This window comes from Battus philenor, unplaced genomic scaffold, assembly GCF_028537555.1.
Source record: "Battus philenor isolate CCGP_79_NKW_IND1 unplaced genomic scaffold, ilBatPhil1.0.hap1 SCAF_10, whole genome shotgun sequence".
Taxonomy (NCBI): domain Eukaryota; kingdom Metazoa; phylum Arthropoda; class Insecta; order Lepidoptera; family Papilionidae; genus Battus; species Battus philenor.
Genome location: NW_027181662.1, coordinates 682,196 through 705,670, shown reverse-complemented (window position 1 = coordinate 705,670; position 23,475 = coordinate 682,196). Strand labels below are relative to the sequence as shown.

Below are 23,475 nucleotides of genomic sequence, written 5' to 3'. Positions count from 1 at the left end.
AAATATTTCAATTCGCTTCCACTAACATTTCATTATCATACATTATGTTTGAATTACATTCTGAAAATATAAAGGCGTGTTCACAATGATAGTGCGTGCATTTAATTTGACGCAAATTTTTTTTCTCTTAATTATTAGTTGTCTGTAACAAGTTTAAAATGATTGAATGAAGGATTTTTGTAATTTAAATAATGTTTATAACGCAATAACTTAAATAATTTGACATCACACGAATTAAATTGATTTAATTTTATAATTTTAGTATACATAGTGTATATACATCTTTTTATATCGCACCGTCAGCCCCTATGAGCTCGTTAGTGATATTCGCCCTTTGTTTCCGACATTCTATTTTGTGTCTGTTATTTAGACGGTCATGACAATACTTTAGAAGATTTTTACTTTAGTTTCGCTATAGAGCTGCTGTTAATGACACAAAAAACGTTGTGTCCGAAATATTACAAATATCGGAAACTTTGTCGATTATTTGATATTTTTTTTAATAATAAAATTAAAAAAGTATATTTTTTTATTTGTCGCAAATTAAATAAGTCCTCACGATATAAAACAAAGTCAATTTTAATGCGTGGCGTAAATCCTTGCTTGTGAATGAGTCTTTATGTTTTCACTTCACAATGCTTACATTTGGGACGTCTTGAATAATATTCAAGAATTCTTTACTTTAATAAAATGAAACGTTTAAATTGAACTCGCTGAAATATCTTTATGATTTCTAAAAGATTTTATCGCAATATCGTATGGTTGTTATAAGCATGACCTTTGGAAATTCATTTACTGTAGGTGACAAATGGAACGATATGAAAAATGACGTTGCTTAATGGATTCAAGATTTGAGACTTGCAATAGTAGGTCACATGTTTGATTCCCGTGATACAATCTTATATAATTCACACATTGTGCATTAATTACATGGAATTGCCGCTGCTCACAAATAAGTTTTCAAAGAATGGGCAGCAGCGTCCTCTGAGTACCATGATGCCAAACTGCCAACGATTGCCAAACTCTCAAGCGTGACGAGAATAGTATTCCCCATAGATATATTTGGGGGACGCCGTGTCCTGGCTTTGGGCATCTATGGGCTGAAAAGAAGAAGAAATACACAAGAGTATAGGCGGACTCGGTACGGTGACGGGCCTCACAACTTGACACACTAGACCAAGGCTTTTCAGGAACGCACAGCAGCGTCCTCTGTGTACTATATTATCACATCGCTATCGCCAATTAATGCCAAGCGAATGTTTTTTTAATGGCCGCCCCCTATATCCCCTTTTGTGGGAAGGAATTCATAAAATGCCTAATTTACTGACTTAACTCGACGAAAGGAATATTCTTAAATATTTAATGGAATCAGGCGTTACTTTGCGGAAGTCCATTCTTAGTAAGAAAAGGACCAATATTTAGCCACTTCCGCACATGTAGTGGTAGTCGTGCAAGATTTGACACTGATATTGACTCTGTGTTTGGCACTAATCGGTGTAATATAACTCCTAAAGATGCCTCGTGGAGGGGTGAAACACGTGTTGAGTGATTTAGCGGTGGCAGTTGTGTAGTTAGCATTGTTTGCCGCATACGCATTTACCAGCGGGCTGGCGGTGCACTTTGTTGCACAACTACCACTGCATGTGCGAAAGTGGCTATATATTGGTCCTTTTCTTACTTAGGAATATTCTTACCAAATTTGTAGTTTCTAAACTAGTGTCCTTGTATTATCATTTCAGTCGATAGAAGGCCAAGACAAGTAATAGTCCTCACCCCAAGATATCTATAAATGGATATAGAATAATCTCCACGCTTGGTAGACTGGTTAGTGATCAGAGTTATCAAGGTGGCTTTCTTTGGAAACTTGTTTGTGAGCAGTGAAAATCCTATGTAATTAATGCACAAAGTGTGCATCCCGGGAGTCAACCCCGAGATCTACGATAGCAAGTGTTAGTCCTCTATCGCTAAGCCACCACTGCTCGTTGCCTTGTATATAATTCAATAATTAATTATACATGCAATTGAAGTTTATATTTTGAGTACTATATAACAAAAATAAAGTTGTATTTTAAATTGGTCATACGATAAATATGTTGGATTTTGTTTGGTTTCAGCGGTCATTTGTTCTGCGCGCAATATCTTAGTCGTCTTTTGCTCGCAACACGTTATATTTTTTGGTTCCGTTTTTGGGTCCTCCTCCAACCCATAGGTAGACAGGTTTTTATTTACATTTAAATTTTTGAAATAATTTTGATTAATTTCTTTTCTAATCTTTCATTCTTTCTTATCATTTTCTTCACTTCCTTCGCCTTCCGTCCAGAGTTCTACAATTTTTACTTTTATTATTTTTATCATTTGCTTCACTTTTTTTAATATTTATATTGCATTTAATTTACATTTCTAATATCATTGCTATTTTATCACTCTCGTTAATTATGTTCTTCTTTGTTGTGCACGACATAGCTCATTGAGCTTCTATTAGTTTTTCAATGAGGCCAGACACACTGGTGCTGTTTCACGTGGTGTTACCAGTATATGGTATAGTCCCCACAATCTCTTCACGTGGTTACTGAAAGAGCCAAGGAAAGTATGCATAGTCTCAACATGTGAAATTCTTCCCAACCCCGCACGTGAAATCTGGTGAGAATTACACTTTATATTAAATAAGACATTTTTATTTAATATTGCCGGTATAAAAATAACGTAACCTTAAAAAACATCTTCATTCAATCTAAATTAAAAATAAAATATCACACAAGCCACTCACCGACGTGTTCTTAGATTAAAGTACATAAGATTTCTTTAAAGATAAATCAGTTCTATCCGATATAGCCTTAAACTTAATATAGAATGAAAATTAAAATCAGAGATAACATAGTGCAGACTGCGCAAATGAAACATCATGTGTACATTGAATGATTGCATCTCTTTAATTTCGTTTTCGTTTGGCGTGTGTAAATAAAATTTATTTTAATATTTTGTTTTCACTCTTTAATTAAACCAGTGATTCCCAAAGTAGTCTATATTGACCCCTAGGGGTCTATGACAACCTGCAAGGGGTCTACGTCAGCGAAAAAAAATTTGGGGGTCCATGAAACGAAAATGGAGGTCCACGTTAGTGGATCTCAACACATACACTGATAGTACCTTTTTACTTACATCATACTATCTTATAATATCAAAACATTTACATTATTTATAAAAGCAGCTTTAAAGTAAAAATATTGTATATGTTTATAAAATTGTGTAAGTTGTAGGATTATTAAAATAAACATGAGTTTTTACTTTAAGTTTTTACTACTACTACTTCACTATAATTAGAAATTTACAGGAAATCAATATCAGGTAAGTAGGGGGTCTACCCGACACGGAAAAACAAGGCAAGGGGTCTACGACACAAAAAAGTTTGGGGAACTCTGACGTAGGGTTAGACGTAGGGTTTGGGGACTCGCACGTATATGTTACAACTTTTAACCTATAACCAATTGTCCAATATATTAGATTTCTCTGTATGGATCGAAGTATCACAATATTTCTTAGACATAACATATTAACGCGGGGGCGGCAAAACACAGTTGTCGCCCAAACTGCTAAAGTGTTTGGATTATTGAAGGCATTATTACTCTATCGCATTTGAGAAGGTTCTATGAAGAAAATTTATTTAATGTCAATCATGGTGACTCTGTGTTTGGCACTAATCGGTGTAACATAACTCCTGAAGATGCCCCTTGAGGGGTGAAACACGTGTTGAGTAATTTGGTGGTGGCGGTGTGATTCGCATTGTTTGCCGCATACGCATTTATCAGCGGGCTTGCGGGCGGTGCATTTCATTGCACGACTACCACTGCATGTGCGGAAGTGGCTAAATATTGGTCCTTTTCTTAATCATGGCGACGTCACGGTTTCAAAATTCACTTTTTAACCTTGTATTTAGTCAAATATATTCCTATTTTATATATAGATTGATTAGTTTTAGATGTAAAAGCTTTTCCTGTAAATTAATATATGGTATATCTTATCAAAAATCAATGATTTTAGAAATAAATTACATAATGATAGTAATAATAGTAGTAAAGTAAGAAAGGGCTTAAAATTACAGTATATTAAAATTAATTATTATTTACTATTTATTCCTGCAGATTTTGTACATTCAGCGTGCATTAAAATAGGAAAACTTAATTATGTCAATATATATCAGAGTGACCACTTTATATAGGCAGATTAGAAATATGAAGGAAAACAAGAAACAAGAAAAAAATTTATCGAATATCAAAAACCCCATTTTTTACTATATTATTATTACTTTTATTAATATTTATGGAACCATCGATTTTTAATAGCATGTACCTATATATACCTATACATTAACAGTTAATGATCTATATACACCTTCAATAATTTACACACATAAGCAATCACTCTAGATTAAACACGAATTTACATTGAAATATTCTAACCTCTTTGGTGAGACGTCAAAATAAAAAAAAAATTTGACAATTCGCCTTGAAGTTCGCGCGTTTGACGTTTAATAAATGATTAAAGTTATTAGTCTGAAGTTTTTTTTTAATTGAAACATGACAGGTCGGTATTCGTTAAGTGTGAAGTCTGTTGAGACATTTATATTATAAGTACAGTGATCAATAGGTTTAGGATCTCGAGTGGCGACCACGAGAAGGTAGACACGGTTTTTCTATGAAACAATTTAGATGATAGATAGATCAATGAAACCCTGCCTCCCCCTAGGCCTGATCCCCCCCGGCTATAACTATTAGCTTTGCCGTCGTAACAAGAAAGTTATTTCATATTTCGTAAGAAAAGGACCAATATTTAGCCACTACCGCACACGCAGTGGTAGTCATGCAACAAAGTGCACCGCCCGCCAGCCCGCTGATAAATGCGCATGCGGCAAACAGTGCGAATTACAAAACTGTCACCGTTAAATCATTCAACACGAGTTTCACCCCTCCACGAGAAATCTTCGGGAGTTATGTTACACCGGTTAGTGCCAAACACATAGTGACTTTGTTTCACGACTACCACTGCATATGCGGAAGTGGCTAAATATTGGTCCTTTTCTTATTAAGGCTGGACTTCTGCAAAATAACGCCGGATTCCATTAAATATTTCATATTCCAACAAGCTATTTTATAAGTATAGCTTATACAGTATGGAATTAGTTACGGCCTTTCTTCTTATAACGGCATAATAACACTCATTGTTTTTATGCCTATAGCACATCTCTGTTGTGAAACTAAGCGGCGAACCGCGATACAAGATACGTTTCGTCTTGTGTTTTAAGTTTAATGAACAGCGAAATAGAAGCGCCAGGGAACGCCGCGACGCCACCTGAGACGGCGGCGCCCGTGTGCATTGCAAGCCCTGCACTATAGGTTAAGCCGCCCCTGGATGGACTGACAACAACCTTCCGTTACTTAAACGGCGTCGATCCCCCCGCGAACAGCCTTGGTAATCCGCGGTTGGATCAGTATCCTTCCTTAGATTGCTGAGTGGTCCACGTTGCCATTTAAACTTATACTCCACATTACACGAACAACAACACTGACTCGACCAGGAAAAACTCGCCTGTACTGCCTCATCCTCCATATGCAGGTTCGGAAACCCGAATGCTCTAGTCTAGTATAGTTCACGGACCCTTCCGTTCCGTGAACTAATTTCCGATGAAGCTGTGAAAGCCTTAGAACTAACAGATATAATACAATATACCGACGGCATAATCAGGCGCTGAATGCGGGCAGAGCAGGACCGTTCATTACAGCGATCTTTGGGGAGGCCTGTGCCTTCAGGTTAAAATAACAAGCCTATTACTAGCTTATAAGATATCTATACAGTAATACCCCGCTTTACGCGAGGGATACGTTCCAAAAAAAATTGCGTTAACTGAAATTCGCGTATAACGAGGTCTATGATTAAACATAGTCAAAAAAACACAAATCATTTTAATCAATCACTTTAATTCTAGGAACACTTTATGCAATACATACTCTTATTTATTTACGGAAAAATACATCTATTGTCTTTTGGGTAACATTTGGTTTACGTTCTTGTAAAATACGTTCATAACACCCAACACTGTTTTTAATTGTTTGACAGATGGTCAAGACACCATAGAGAAGTTGATGACTACATTATATTTATACGCACTCTTTCGCGTAATTCGTGGCATTTGAGCGCGAAATTTGCAATTCGCGTTATAGTGAAACCGCGTATAAAGGGGTCGCGTAAAGCGGGGTATTACTGTACTTGCATATAGCATAACTTACCATTCCAATATCCTATTACCGAAGGTTGTGTACAAAATTAATCTCTTGCAGCGAGCGTTTGACAACGCCGAAGGTTGCATTGTTTCTCTTATATTGCTTTGGGTCGGACATATTGTTTTTCGCGCCATTTATTGACATTTGAAATGTTCGCGCAATTTAAGATTTATTATCTGTATCCTTATTGAACCTCCTTCCTTGTTAACGCTCCAAGGTTTTTGTATCGAGTATTTTGATGGTGTGTTATTAAAACAATTTCAAAGTTAAAGAAAATATATATTAATATTAAATGTTTTAGATATGAGAGTATATGTTGCTAATCATTTTAACATTAAAACTGTGAAATTATAAGTAATATCAATAATAATTTGCTTCAATTAACGGATGGTACACTCTATCTAAAAATGCTTACAGAAATATCAAATATTAAGTTTTTTTTTTATAAAAACCTTGTTTATGAGGAATAAAATACTTATCCAAAGTGTTTGTCTCTTTTTAAAAAAAAGTAAAAAACTGAATTTACGAGGTTTAAAAAGTGTGTAAATAGCATTATGGAATATCAGATTTATTAGCTTTTAAAGTTTATCTCATGTTCTTAAAAAGAATTTGTTTCATGTTATCTGTAATGAAATCATTTACTTAAATAGCTTCCACTTAGTGAACATAAGGTGTCTGGTGGCAGATTTATACTTTTAAACTTAATTTAAAAATCTAATATTTGACACATAATTTTTCTAAAAGCATTGAATGGTAGAATATGAATGCGGATTGAATTATGTTATAAAATTTGAGGAAGTAGTTTGAATGGAATGAAAATAAAACCAATCGAAAAATCAATAAAATTAATTTTAATCTTGCTTCATTATTATTTAAAATCGATTGTCTAAGTTAGTCCTAAGCAACATGTGCTTCATTTGATGGAAAGTATGTCTAAGTAGAACGACGAGGTACTTATTCTCCGCCTGCCAACTTATCTAGAATTAAGCTCCCAATTCATCTCAACGGGAGAGCGGCTCAAAAATACAGGTCATTGACTGACGTCCACTCGGGTTTATGTGACCACAGTTAACTTAATGTTCTGGTAGAGCGCTACTTAAGTTTTATAGTATGTTGTGACGGTATCATAAACGAGAAATATGTCAAAGCAATAATCGAAAATAACTTCCGAGCTAGCGTCGATATCTGGAATTTTGCAATGCAAAATATTAACAATTACACATACAATTTTAACTTTTATATATATATGGTTAGATACAATAATAAAAATAATTTACTACCTCTTTTTGAACTTTACGTGACAATTATTTATTGATAAGATTCACAAATTTTCAGACAATTAGCTGATAAAAAGACTTTATTAGTAGGCAATTCGTTGTGGTAAAGTTTAAATTTAGCTGCTTCTTCACATGTTACAGTATATTAGTTACGAGAATATATATATATATATATATATATATATATATATATATACGAGTATGTTCCCCGTACCTATCTTAATGTCGCCTTCTTTGTTAATATCGATTCTACCACTCCGATTATATGTTAAGGCCGAAAAATACTAGCGCCATCTGACGACGCCAGCCGAAAAAAGTTCCGGCATGAATAGAAGAACCGGAAAGTAATGTCGTTTCTGTCGATATATTATACAGAAAAACCGATTGATTTGTTACCGCTCCGGCATTGATTTGTATACTAGATGGCAAAATATTGTTGATACGAAGGTGAATATATTGTTGATTAGATTTAAAAACTTGTTAAAAATGTAGTCGTGTGAACTTAACTTTAGAAAGCGACATTACTTTATGATCTCCCTATATAAAAGGTTGTCAAATATCTCCCTTCCGCCTTTTTGTCTTTTGAATTTCGCGGCTATGTACAAAGCGCTACAGAGCTCGTATCTGGCAATACTATACATAATTTGAAAGGTCTTGACATAACCTACAAAACGACGCTATGCATGATTAGTTTGGATATTGCGTTCAACAGTTATAGACGTGTAAACATGGAGTTCACTAACGCCGAAATTCGCGCTATTTTAAAGTTTTCCTTCGTTAAAGGCAAATCCGCTAGAGAAACGTTCCGTGAGATTAATGGTGTTTTGGGGGATGGTACTCTATCACTTCGAACCGCGGAGGAATGGTTTCGACGATATAGAGCCGGCGAAAACGACACCATGGATAAGCCAGCCGGCGGAAGACCTGTGACGACAAATACCGATCAAATCATGGACTACATCGAGTTAGACCGGCATGTGGTATCTCGTGACATCGCCCAGGAGATGGGAGTTAGTCACCAAACCATTTTAAACCATCTGCAGAAGGCTGGATACAAAAAAAAGCTTGATGTTTGGGTGCCGCATGATTTGACGCAAAAAAACCTTCTGGACCGAATCAACGCCTGCGATATGCTGCTGAAACGGAACGAACTCGACCCATTCTTGAAGCGGATGGTGACTGGCGACGAAAAATGGATCACATACGACAATATCAAGCAAAAACGGTCGTGATCGAAGGCCGGTGAATCGTCCCAAACAGTGGCCAAGCCGGGATTGACGGCCAGGAAGGTTTTGCTGTGCGTTTGGTGGGATAGGAAGGGAATCATTCATTATGAGCTGCTCCCATATGGCCAGACGCTTAATTCTACCATCTACTGCGAACAACTGGACCGCTTGAAGCAGGCGATCGACCAGAAGCGTCCAGAATTGGCCAACAGGAAGGGTGTAGTGTTCCTCCAGGACAACGCCAGACCACACACTTCGTTGATGACTCGTCAGAAGCTACGGGAGCTCAGATGGGAGGTTTTATCACATCCACCATATAGCCCGGACATAGCGCCAAGTGATTACCACCTGTTCCTGTCCATGGCGAACGCCCTTGGTGGTGTAAAGTTGAACTCAAAAGAGGTTTGTGAAAAGTGGCTGTCCGAGTTATTCGCAAATAAGGAGGGGGGCTTCTACGAGGGAGGTATTATGAAGTTGCCGTCTAAATGGAAACAGATTATCGAATAAAACGGCGCATATTTGAACTAAATCCGATCACTCTAACACTTTTTATAAAGCATTGAATAAAGAGCAAAAAAGCGGAAGGGAGATATTTGACAACCTGTTATGTTGTGTGTTTTGTTAACTATACCTAGCACAGAAGATACATTATTAATACAGTAGTCTTTTAGTTTGAACCAAATATCACAAGCGTGGACCTAATAGATGCATTGTATTATTGTGTATTCATAAGGAATTGGATTTTTTTTTAAAAATTACAAATTCACAAACATGAGTCGATATATTAGAATTGATGAACATACGTAGAGATAAAATAAATACCTCTAACCATGTTTGATTTATCGGGCTTATTACACCCTGTATATGCCTGTATATGTATATGTCACCATTGGGTAGCGAAAGACTCGTCGTGGTGGTGATTTGTGGGGGAGGCCAATGCCTTGCAGTGGGTATCTATCGACTTACATAACGCAAATTCAAATGATTTTTTAAATTTATTTTAAAGGTTTTGTTTGAAGCCATGGGTAAGTTTTAATGTAAATATATTAGTGCCATCTATCTAGCTGTTATTCTTTCCCTCCGTCTCGCTCTCTGATAATTTTCCTTTACTTCTTTCTCTCCTATTTTCCCTTTCATCTTCTCTCTCATTTTTCTTTTACCTGTGCTCTTTTCATCTCTCTTTTTCACTTTGCATATTTACTATATCTAATTTAATAATGAAATATCATGTTCGTAACTTTTTCCGACTTGGGTCAGAGTATCACTTAATGTTAAACTGTGCAAGTTAAACATTAAGTAAGGCTTAGAGGGTTAAGTTGAATTAAGTTCGGGTTAAGCGAAAAACTAAGCCGCCCGCGGAATCGGGTCAGGGCCTTCAATTGAAGGCGCATAATGGTATGCTAATTTAATCGATGTTTGCATATGCGATGCCTTTGTGGTTCGTATAATCTAGCTTTTTGTTAGATCGTTCCATTCGCTTAAATAATGCCTAAAGCAATTTGGTACAGACAAATATGCGATAAATAACTTGTACAGTCTGAGAAGATACTCTTTCCATACCGGATAAATTTTTCTTCTATTTTAAAGTCTATTGAGAAAATAACCTATATTTTATTTGAATGTTCTTTTATAGAAGCCTAAAGCCTGGAGTTTCATTATTCACTCTTAGTACTCTTTCAAACTCTTTCTCTCGAATAAATATAATAAAATGTCAAAGCGAACGAAACTATCCATAAGGATATAGTAAGCAAAGAAGTAATCTAAAAAAATAACCTTGAATGTAATTTGAAATAATCATAACTTTTATTCTTAAAATCAATTAATATTAAATTGCGTTCTCCTGTTTTTGATTTTTTATCTGTATTCACAATAGAACTATCCTGTAATAAATTATAGGTTTTAAGTAAGAAAAGGACCAATATTTAGCCACTTCCGCACATGCAGTGGTAGTCGTGCAACAAAGTGCACCGCCCGCCAGCCCGCTGATAAATGCGCATGCGGCAAACAATGCGAATAACACAACAGCCACGGTTAAATCACTCAACACGTGTTTCACCCCTCCACGGGGTATCTTCAGGAGTTATGTTACATCGATTAGTTCTGTGTTTGGCACTAATCGCCACTAATTTTCTTACTTAGGATGGACTTCCGCAAGGTAACGCCTGATTCCATTAAATATTATAGGTTTTTTTTTTAAATGTATATATAAATCGTTTACTAAAATTATAGTGTGGACATATGTAAGTATAAATATTTGTCACACATATTTGAAGACCAGCCGGGTATTTTAAATAATAAATAAATATTATTTTAACATCTCAGATGTGCCAAAGGCCGTGAGTGCAGTAAAATATTCGAAACATCAAGAATGTAAATAATAACAAATTATTAACAAAAAGGTTACCTATTTAAACTAAAGTTTATGATATATCTAAAATAGTTAGTCTAATTTAAAGGCCAACTATTTTAGATATATCATACAGTATTTTATTACTAACAGAACAGAAACGTGGTATCTCACGCCTGGGATAATTAGAAGGTTTAAAGTAACTCAACTAGCCACGAGAGCTTGGGGCTCTGGTAGAGATTTCCCTACGAAATCGAATTAAAAACGGAGAGTCTCATAGACGAAAGAAATTGACCGACATATCTCATCAATAAAAATCAAAATTTTCTTCTTTTAAATAGGTTGTTACAAGCACTCTCGAATCGTTAATCAACATAAAATGTCGGCATTGTTGTTCCTACAGGAAGCTACCGCCGGCTTGGAAGGCAGTTCTGCTGAGAGCCTGCGAGAAACTCAACAGTTGCTCTTTACAAATATAGTTTTATAAAGAGTGCGACAATAATTAGCTTCCCGACTGAGCGTCGACAACATTTAATTCCACGCATTACTATCAGTATAGTATTCATGAATAGGATAATAAATATATATTTTTAAATCTCTTCAGTGGCAGATCTAAAATTAATTGTGAAATTATATTGTACATATATACTTTGTGCCATAAATGATTTATTTAATTATTGAAGACAAAAGTAAGGAGTATTAACACCATGTTTGTCACTGGTTTTTTAAATAAACTTGTTTGTTTTTGCACACAAAAAATACATTATCGTATATATATTTTTATAGTATTTCTGATGTATATAATTGAATTTTTTGCTGCTATACTTGAAGCTATGCGATAGGATACGCTACGCAAATAAGAGAATCTTTCACAACATCTCTTTACTCCTAAATCTATCTTATCCTAAAAAAAAGTATTTTATGGTTACCAACTGCTCTTCAGGTACAGTTGTGTAGAAAAGTTCGAGTTGAGAATTTCTTCAAGTATAAGATATTAAAAAGCAATACGCCGTAAAAGTCGGAAGACAGCCGTCCGTGAGGGCATCGCTCGCAGGTACGCGGGGCGGAGGGCGCGAGGGGGAGGGGGGGAGTCGGAAAACTGGGTCATCCGGATCCAGGCCACGGGTCGCCGGCCGCAGCCGCGCAAGCACATAGAGGTGCGTTTTAATGCACTGCATGTTTGTGGAAATTTTTAAACCATCGAAACTAGACTGTGTCATTATAAACTTACATTTGTCAAATATCCTTAAGGGGGTTATTTGTTTACATGAGATGTGTATTTAAATTTTTCAATATAAATTGTCGAGTTTACAGAATCTTAATTAAAAGCTTTAAAATAATATCACTATACCTAAATATACCATCTTTTCAGTGGAATCAATTACGATAATGAATTTGAGGTCTTTGAGGTCTAGTCACTTAATGAACCTTGAAAGAGGCTATACTCGGGATTTTTTTACGAGGTTCAATCATGCCATGCTGAACAGGTGACCGCTGAAACCTTAAGGTTCTGTAGTTTAGACTACAGACCCTAAAGCACATCGTTGGGTGGATAATAAAGGCCGCTTTCAAACTAGTCCTATTGGAAAACTCTGGGAAAAGTCTATGTCCATCAGTGGACATCTTACGGATGAAAATTTGGATAAATTAACAGCTCAATATTCTAGTAATTTTGTAACAATTATATTTAGTCGTACAAGCTTGAATTTACAAAGAAACAGAACAATTAAAATATTACTAATGAATGTAGATCTTAATACATACGGTATAGAATTCATTTTACAATAACAACAGTAGTTGCACAGTTCTTCCACTTTGAAGTGAAGTTAGAATTATGTATTCCTCATTAATTCGACCGAGGCCGGCCCTTGCCTCCCGGGATGACCTTTGCATTATACACGGAACCTCTTGCCTCCGTCTTCTTTCACCTGACTATTTTTTAGTAACTTAAATTTTATTAACGTGTAAGTTTTTTCAAGTATATCACATTCTTTGAAAAGTAACGTCAAGATTAAGCATGTCCGGAGCAGAATTCTTATTTTAAATACATATTAAGTAATGAATTTTTACAATTAAATATTAATTTTAATTAATCTTAAAACGAGAAATTATGCGGATTTTAGGTATAAAAATTTTGTTTAAGAAAAGATCCAATATTTAGCCACTTCTGCACATGCAGTGGTAGTCGTGCAACAAAGTGTACCGCCCGCCAGCCCGCTGATAAATGCGTATACGGCAAACAATGCGAATCACACAACCGCCACCGCCAAACTACTCAACACGTGTTTCACCCCTCCACGGGGCATCTTCAGGAGTTATGTTACACCGATTAGTGCCAAACACAGAGACTCTGTTATCAGCGGGCTAGCGGGCGGTGCACTTTATTGCACGTCTACCACAGCATGTGTGGAAGTGGCTAAATATTGATCCTTTTCTTTCTTAGTATGAAGTTCCGCAAGGTAACGCCTTTTTCCATTAAATATAAAAATTCTGTTGTCTAAATTCAAACCATCATGTCGGGCACACTCTTGGAATCTGATCACAGTATTTCATGCAACTCGCTGCAGAGGTGATCGTGTGATACAACTAAGTTTGCTAACAATATTTTCCTTAACTGCTGAGATGGTTACTGGGTTCTTTGGACTTTACTCTTCAGATACCTTATTCGGTTACTCATGACGGATTTCATAAGAATGTGCAAGTTTACCCAGAGAGCTATGGAGAGAGCTCAGAGGTTCACTAAGTGATCGATTCATACATGAAGAGATACGCAAATTAACTAAGGTCTCTGACGTGGTCGAAGAATTGTTCGTCTGTAGTGGTAGAGGGCAGACATTGCTCCTATAAGCGATGGTCATTTGGGTCGAATATCGCTAACGACCACGAGCCAGTAGACGCCGCGTGGGTGTGCTTCCCACTGGTGGACCGACGACATAGTTCAGGTCGTGGGAAGTCGTTAGATGCAGGCAGAGCGAGACCGGTCATCGATCATGTAGAAGACAATAAAAAAAGTAAATAATAAAATTAACGACACGTTCTTCGACACCAACGATACAATCTCCTTCAACTTATCATGATGGGAAAGGTCGCTGGTAAAAGGAAGGTTGGTAGGAGAAAGAAGTCGTGGCTTCGTAACATTAGAGAGTGGACCGGAATCGCCAGCGCTGCTGGGCTATTACGCAGAACCAAAAATAAGGAAGAGAGCAGGAAGCTGATAGCCAACCTCCACTAGTTGGAGAGGCACTTCAAGAAGAAGAAGAAGAATAAAATTAAATTTGACCAACATTTTTAAAAGTATATAGTCTCTTTATCAATATTAAAATAATTAAATAAAAGTTTAAGCCGCGGGTCATTACTTAAGATAAAAGATCGGACAAATTAAACCAATTTCCTATCAAGGATGAATGAAGAGATAAGTAAGGGCCGAAGTTAAATAAAATCAGTGGATTTATTAAAAACGCTAAACTTAATGGCAGCTGCCTTCGGCATCTTGTGGCCTCAAACGATCGATTCCTAAACTTTTAGGAATTAATTAAAAAAAAAAAATACACAGACTCTCTCGTATTACTTACTTTAATACTTTGTAACTATAATTATGTGTTGCCAGAAATAAAAATCATAGTCAAAATATTCCATTTTCGAATATGTTATGCGATATTTCATATATGTAAGACGTAAAGGTAATAACAACACGAAGTCTGAAGTAAACACGTGTTTATTCATCAATAATAGACCATATTTATATCGATTTAAAACTATGAAAACAATTTTCAACCAATACAAACCGTCAGTTAATTACAAGGCAGAAAATATTGTAGAGCACTCTATTTCGCCTGATGTAAATATAGAGCGCTATGGGGTGGGATTCCCCTGTTCGATGTGCTTCTGATGATAACGCAATGAAGCTCCTACAAGGCTGTTGTCCCTACAGGAAGCTGCCGCCGGCACGGAAGGCAGTTCTGCTGAGAGCCGACTAGAAACTCAACAGTTGCTCTTTACAAATATAGTTTTATAAAGAGTGCGCGACAATAATTAGCTTCCCGAGTGAGCAGGGACAACATTTAATTACACAAATTACTTTTTTTCCTCGTGTTTTTAATATTAACTTCAAATTTCTTGACTGGTGGACCTGAAATTTTTTGTGGAATTTTATTGTACATACATTGTAACATAAATAATTCACTTAAAATTTTTAAACGAAAATCACCGCAAGGTCACAGATGCACGAGAGATTCTCAATGAAGTAACATGGCCGGTCACATATCACGCAGAACTAGTGGCCGCTAGAACCTTAAGGTTCTGGAGCAGAGATCACGTATCGGTAAGTGCAGGAGCAAGAACAGATAAGATGGGCAGATGAATTTGTTAAGGCTGTCAGATAATTTTAAATGCAGCCTGCTTTTATACGGTCTTATTGGAAATGCTTGAACAAGCAGCCAAACCAACAATAGGCGATGTACGGCTAAGTGATAATTGTTACAAAAAAATATTAGGGGAACCGGAAAGTAATGTCGTTTCTGTCTATATATTTTACAGAAAAACCGATTGATTTTTACCGCTACCGACATTGATTTATATATGGCAAAAGGTTGATAACAAAAGTGAATATATTATTAAGAAAGGGGCTAATATATAGCTACTTCCACTATGCAGCAGTAGTCGTGCAATGAAGTGCACCGCCCGCCAGCCCGCTGATAAATGCGCGTGCGGTAAACAATGCGAAACAACTACCAACGTTAATCTACTCTACTCGTGTTTCACCCCTCCACGGGGCATCATAAGGATCCTGCGGAAGCAGCTATATATTAGTCCCTTTCTTAGTTAGGATGGACTTCCGCGAGGTAACGCCTGAATCTATTAGAATATATTGTTGATAAGAAATAATAACTTGTTAAAAATGTAGTCGTGTGAATTTAACTTTATGTATATATATATATATATTTGTCTTTGTGTCTGTTTGTTCCGGCTAATATTTGAAATGGCTGGACCAATTACAACAGGACTTATACTGCCAGGCTACTTGTATTTTCGACAATATTTTAAACAGAAAAAAAGCTAAATAAAATCAGTAATTTATATATATATATATATATATATACTTATATATATGTGTATGTATATATATTTATATGTATGTATATATTTAAATAATTATTTTAATTTATGGAAGACAATAAAAGGTTGTACATTTACCAATCGTATTCAACAAATCAGATATGAAAAAAGCTCCATACAACGTCTCCTGTTCCAAATACATAAATTCATGACAAACTTTCGATTTGCTTCGTACAGTACTTCCTGAAATGTCACGTGAACGTAAAGCACTCGCATTTACGTAGGAGTTTAGTAAGGAGGTTTTTCTTGTAGCTTTTTTTTTTTCAATTGTTTGGCTTTATTAGACTTAGACATCATATTTTGAATTTCCAAATCAAATTTAATTTATTATCTACTGGAATTATTTATTTACTAACAAAAAAGCGTTGTAATATACTATGTGAGAAGAAGATTGTACCAGCAGTGGGATGTCAAAATATAAGTATTACGTACACGCATATATAATTATTTAAACAAAGCAATTAAAGATATTTGTTATACCTACTTCAATAAAATTAGCAACTCCTTTTATTATTACGTATTAAATTTTAAAAAGAGTTTAAATCAAAAATACTTATAATTTATTAATAGAAATTAATTTGTCGTACTACTAGATAAAGGAAACTTTGAATGTGGGTTCAAAAAAACCTTTACCCATTGGAAACTTTAAGTTGAAGGTTGTCAGAGTATAGAGGAGATATTTTCTATTCTAGTTCGTATCAAATTTTTCTCTTTTTTTCTTTCTTCGAGCATTAAACATAATAATTATTATTAAAGAGTAAAAATTTAAATTCATAATTTCATATATATTTAATATCATCGCCATAATTTCAGCTAAATTACATATACTGTTGGACAAAAGCCTCTTCCATAGCTATTCAATAGGAAAGGTAGTAATTCCTGCTTCTAGAGTTTTTCGATGACTTTAACAAGGTAATTTGTCCATCTAGTGGAATTCTGAATCCCATGCTGAAATGACCGGTACGTGGCACTCCACTCCAGGACCTCAAAGTCTGGGGCCATCAGGTCTAGGGTGGCCGGTCAGGTATCACTTCAACATAACATTTCGCCAGATCCTGTCGGTTACATTCGATTGTCTGCGAGGAGATTTCTCACTCCTAATTCAGTGTCGAAGAAAAACCTAGAGCAAAACTTTTTCTATACATCTATTTAAATATGTTTTTATTTATAAATAAATAATTACAATGATATCACACGTGGTTATTTCTGCACCACTCAGGGTAGACTGTTAAAAAAATGCCTATAAAGCATTTAATTCTTCATTACAAACATATAGTATGTATATATAAATATACACACATGTATACATATATAAAGGTTTGTCTGTATGTCCTTTATAGAATCATAAGCTATGCATTTCATCATATGATGATCTTTAGCAAAGTTGTAAATCATAAGCCCACGAAGTTTTCTAAGTTAGTATGAATAATTTTCGACAGATGGCGCTACTGCCATTCAAACTAATTTCATTTGTTACTGTGACAGTTAATGTTGATTTGAATTGATACGAAAACAGCGAATGATGATATTTGAAGTTGTGGGTGATATAAGAAAACGAAAAAGAAAACTAAATATAGTAAATACTTTTTTTTGATAATATCCACGCGGACAAAGTCGCGGAGCACAAAGAAATACAGATGAAAAATAATTGAATTCATTACGAATAAAAAAGGTTATATCAACCTTAAATCTCTGCACAGATTGAAGATTATGTCTATTATGCGTAGTATGTGACATGATTATTGCCAATTCCACTTGCCAATACGCTAAATTATATCGGTACGAATATTTCGGTTTCGCATTTCCTCATACTTAATATATTATCATAGACAAATCTCCAGTATAGGATTATCTGTGATTTATTGTGAGTGATCGATTGTGAGTTTCCCAATGAGTTTTAATGTACTCACGTTTCTGTTTTTGGATATATGATCAATAAAAAAATTGTACTCGGTGCAAACAGATCTAAAATCTGGTTTCTGGTATATGGATTAACGAATGGAATCTTCTTTAACTTTTGGGGCCTCTAGTACTTCCCCTGTCTAGTATACAGGGATAATAGGGAATATTAACAACTTCTTCACAGAATTAAATTATTTACATACTTATATTTCTTTTTTCTTATTGTCAATTATTCTATCTTCTTTTATTACTCACATTGTATTCTCCTTTTTAGCTATTAGACGCCCACAGCAAGGCTTTCAGCGACCATAAATATGGGTTCACTTAAGGGGGAGTCTACCTACATCGCGTCTCCCGGTTCGTGGTCGTCATTTGAAAACCTTTCGGTAGACGAGCGATGTGCTCCGACTGCTGCCACTCAGTGATCTTGGTACTTCTGATGATTTCCTCATTTCTGATTTTATCTCGTATTAAACTCAAAGCATAGCCCTCTCCATTTCTCTCTGGGTGATCTAGAGCATTCATATGATATGTCACTGGTAACACCAGTCAAAGATCTTCGTATTCAGACATTGTGGTATTTTGGACAGAAGATCTGCGAGCATAGCCCTCTCCTCTCCTTCTATAATATGCTATATATATTTCAAGAATGGAATTATTCGTCAGGTACGCTAGAGATAGCTGTTTAGGGTCTTCCTTTTTATATCGAAAGCATACATACGATCACGATCGGCCTTCAAAGTTAACCAAATCTAATATTGTAGAGTTATTTTTTAATTGTAAATGATTTTCTTTCGTTCATCCAGCACCGGCGCGGCGGGTCAGGGCTGCCCGATATGGGTTGTGGTGCCTGTCGAAATATCGAGCCTCATTAAAAATAAATCTTTTCGCTTTGAATCGATATCTTCAAATGCATATTCCGTTCCATACAAGAGAATAAAAACTCTTTGCAGTTGTTATAAGATACAAATTCGATTAAAGCCGGCGTTATCGTTTCCGCCTTTTGTATTAATGCTATTACAAGGGCGGGCGTGAGAGGGACGGGTTTATAGGCGCGTCTCGTTGCGGGAGCGAGACGGACGAGGGGTATGCAAGGCTACCGGTTCGCAGGTACAGTGACCTGACCCAGTTTTGGTTGCAGGGCAACTTGTAAATATTGATTTAGTGACCTGCCCGCACTTGTTGCTCAGGTACCTTCCTACTCGCATGACAGATGGAATTAAAGAGATCGCATGCCGAGTAAGATTTATGCTTTACCATTATCACTATTTTCCTTCTTCTTTCTTCTTCATTTCCGACTAACCTGTACCAATTTTGATCATAGACACTTAGCCTGGACATGACATTAGCAAACATTTTAATATGTTTTATTGCATTCATTTTATGGCAGGCGTTTCAAGTAATTTTATTCTTTAGACAGAAACCAGTTAAATAATTATATTTTTTAATTAAATTTACTAAGTTGCTTCATCCGATGATACGCAGCTAGCATACGCTCTAGCATTTGCACGAAGCTTTGGAAATTTCCTCTCTAACCTACTTGTCGTATAGTGAAAAAAGGTGAAAGGTGGTGATTTACCTGGTAGAAGTCCGAAATAACCTTTCATGTATCATTTCGTACAGCTTTTATGTGGAGTATTTAAGCAAAACTATAAATTCATCACCGTCATCTTTTCAGCCGTGGACCTGTTCGTCCACTTTTGAATATATACCCCATAGATTTTCAACGATTTTCAATTTTCAATTTTTTTAAAATCTTTATTTATTGTATATATTAATATTATAGTATACTATAATTATTTTATTATAGCACCCTCATAGAACCATGAGGATACAAATACGATAAAATATTTACAATTTGAATTTGGATTTTTTAGTTTGTTTAAATAATAATATAGTTGTTGTCGATTTTTAATTTCTTAATTTCATTAATCACCTCCCTTTAGACGCCTTTTCACCAGAATACTACCGATTTACATTTATTTTATTCTTACATTTCCATTCTTTTATAAGTAATTTTTACTTTAATATTTTCTTTATATTTATTACAAATTGAAGTTTTTATTTTGATTAGTCTTATACACTTTTGTTTTGCTTATTTTTTCCTTTTAATGATCTCTCATATGACTCTTCTGCAGTAATCTAGAAAGGTCCTGCGATTCTCTTCATGTCCATAAGGGATGCGATTTTCCTTTTTGCTAATAATGGTTATATCGGTTATTTTCGTGTGTCTACGAATGTGTACATTCCTAATTTGATCTCCTAGAAAAATCGCAGCTGATCCGTTGAGAGTCGAGTCCTTTGATTATTAGATTTCGATTTGTCAGAATTTCTGACAACTCATTCTGTAACATTTGTGATTAAATACTCCCATCTCAACTTACCTTGAAGAAGATTGCACGCCGGAGTAAAGATTTTCAAATTAATAGTTCTTTTTGGTGTCTAAAGCCGTAAGCCAGATGTTTCCTTATGAGCGACCACTTTTATCTTCAATCTTTTTTTTTATTTCATGTGATCTGATCTTTCTGCAAACTTGTGTCACCTATAAAGGAACACATAACAGAACCACTATTTATATTGTAACTTTTAATATAACTTTAACTTATGTGTATGATGTACCTTAATAACTAAACTTACCAATTTGCTAAACTTTGACGGTTAACTTCGTTAGTATACGAACATGCTTCTTGTTTATATTTACGTATAGTGTTTTATAAAAATAATGTATTGATTTTTAATTTTGTTTCAGCGTGGGTGCTGGGTTGGCTGATGTGTAAAACGGTGCCTTACGTCCAGGGTCTTTCCGTGGCTGCTTCAGTCTACAGTCTAGTGGCGGTTTCACTTGATAGGTAAGTGTATTTCGTTATATAGTATAGCAGCTGCCAAATACAAATACTGAAGAATGAAGGGATCGCGTTTAAATCTTTTATGTATTTACAGTAATATCCCGCTTTACGCGAGGGATACGTTCCAAAAAAAAATCGCGTTAACTGAAATTCGCGTATAACGAGGTTTATGATTATACATTGTCAAAAATTATTACAAAAAAATACAAATCATTTTCACTTTAATTCTAGGAACACTTTATGCAACACATACTCTTAATTTTTAACGAGAAATACATCTATTGTCTTTTGGGTAACGTTTTGTTTACGTTCTTGTAAAATACGTTCATAACACCCAACACTGTTTTTAATTGTTTGAAAGATGGTCAAGACACCATAGAGAAGTTGATGACTACATTATATTTATATGGACTCTTTCGCGTAATTCGAGGCATTTGAGCGCGAAATTTGCAATTCGCGTTATAGTGAAACCGCGTATAACGGGGTCGCGTAAAGCGGGGTATTACTGTATTCATATTATTATCTATATTATCAAGAGTTGTTAGATGGAGCGTGGGTAGACCCGAAGTAAGTGGACCAGGGACATGATTATGATTGTGGGAAGTCCCTTGTTGTGAACGGTCAACGTGGCGATCTCTGTGGGAGGTCTATGGGAGGTTGACAAAGGCGCTGCCACTACGAATCCGACAACATTGACCAGCACCTACATCTCACGCATTGGGCACGACAATTATACTAAAGATCATCACATGATCAAATGCATAGTTTACGATCCTATAACGCAGTGATTCCCAAAGTGGTCTATATCGACCCCTAGGGGTCTATGACAACCTGGAAGGGGTCTACGTCAGCGAAAAAAAAAATTGGGGGTCCATGAAATGAAAATGGGGGTCCACGATAGTGGATCTCAACACATACACTGATAGTACCTATTTACTTACATCATACTATCTTATAATATCAAAACATTTATATTATTTATAAAAGTACCTATGGAGTAAAAAAAATTGTTTATTTAATGTTACGTATATTGAAATGAAAATGGGGGTCCACGATAGTGGATCTCAACACATACACTAAAACAGAAAGTAACAGACTGGACATCATTAGCCGAGGAGATTTAAGATTAACCCTTAAAAAATTGACACCAAATGTTGATAATTCATTATTAAAGCATCAGGTTCATCCTTCTCATTAAAAATATTGACTTATTGCTTATGTTATTTTATTTATAGTTTATTTTATGTTTATTTAATGTTACGTATATTTTACATAACAGATACAAAATTTTATTTTGAGTAGTTTTAATTTAAATTCAATTAATAAATGTATAAATTACATGTCTTTTTACTTTAAGTTTTTAACACTAAACTTCACTAAAGTTAGAAATTTACAGGAAATCAATATCAGGTAAGTAGGGGGTCTAGCCAACACGGAAAAACATGGCAAGGGGTCTACGACACAAAAAAGTTTGTGGAACTTTGCTATAACGGATATATAGACATACATTAATTTAACACATATATATACTAGCTGATCCCGCAAACGTTGTTTTGCAAAAAAAAATTAACTTTTTTATTAACAAATGTAAGATAAGGGTTGATCGTAGAGGGGTGAAAATTTAGGTTTGTATGTATTTTTGTATGCTGTATTATAATAAAGCCAAAAAAATTGTCTAAAAAATTAAAAATAAAATTTAGGGGTGGACCACCCTTATCACTTAGGGGTATGGAAAATAGATAGTAGCCGATTCTCAAACATACTGAATACGCATGTAAAATTTGGTAAAAATCGGTCAAGCCGTTTTGGAGGAGTTCAAGTTCGAACACCGTGACACGAGAATTTTATATATTAGATATAGATTGTCAACGTGGAAATGTATGAAATAACTTTTTGATTACTTAATTAGAAATCGACGTCGCATAACTAACTTTTACGTATTAATGAAAGGAAAATAATTGAACTTCGTTCAGAACTTACTGAAGTCTGACCAAAGATATACGAGTAAGAGCTTACGTAACAAGTATCGAAGTATCCAATAAATCTTTGCGATCGCCGGCCAAGACCTTGCGCCGGAGAGATTCGAATCTAAATTAATTGTCTCGATGCCGACCTATCATTTATACGGGATTATACCGTCAAGATATATTCCATTTGAAGTTGACAAAAACAGTTGCGCCGCTGTGAGTGGATACCAGCTCAATCTACTTCAGGATTAAACAAGGAGCGAACATGAATCTTGCTTTTCGGACGGTAAATATCGAAGGCTATATTTTCAATAGGTCTAAAGCTTTATAAATTACCTAAACTTATTGAGAACATTAGTATGTGTGTGATGTTGTGCTGCCATTTTGGATTTTTTTTTGTCCAAATTGAATTTGTATAATCAGAGGTCTGTGAGCTAAAACCTTTCAATCAGATCGCATCTCAGATTAAATTAAAAAAAATGACATTTGCACTAAGAGGGGCTACACTCGTGTAGGTATA

The 23,475-nt window shown here is 35.3% G+C and overlaps 1 protein-coding gene across 1 annotated transcript in view; it reads left to right on the top strand.

The window, feature by feature from the left end:
* Window positions 1–23,475, top strand: part of LOC137924205 (neuropeptide SIFamide receptor-like) — a 150,141-nt gene that overhangs the window by 51,097 nt on the left and 75,569 nt on the right. Inside the window, exon 2 of the mRNA XM_068767577.1 lies at window positions 20,892–20,991. Within this exon, the coding sequence (XP_068623678.1) occupies window positions 20,892–20,991 (100 nt within the window). The remainder of the gene's footprint in view (window positions 1–20,891; window positions 20,992–23,475) is intronic.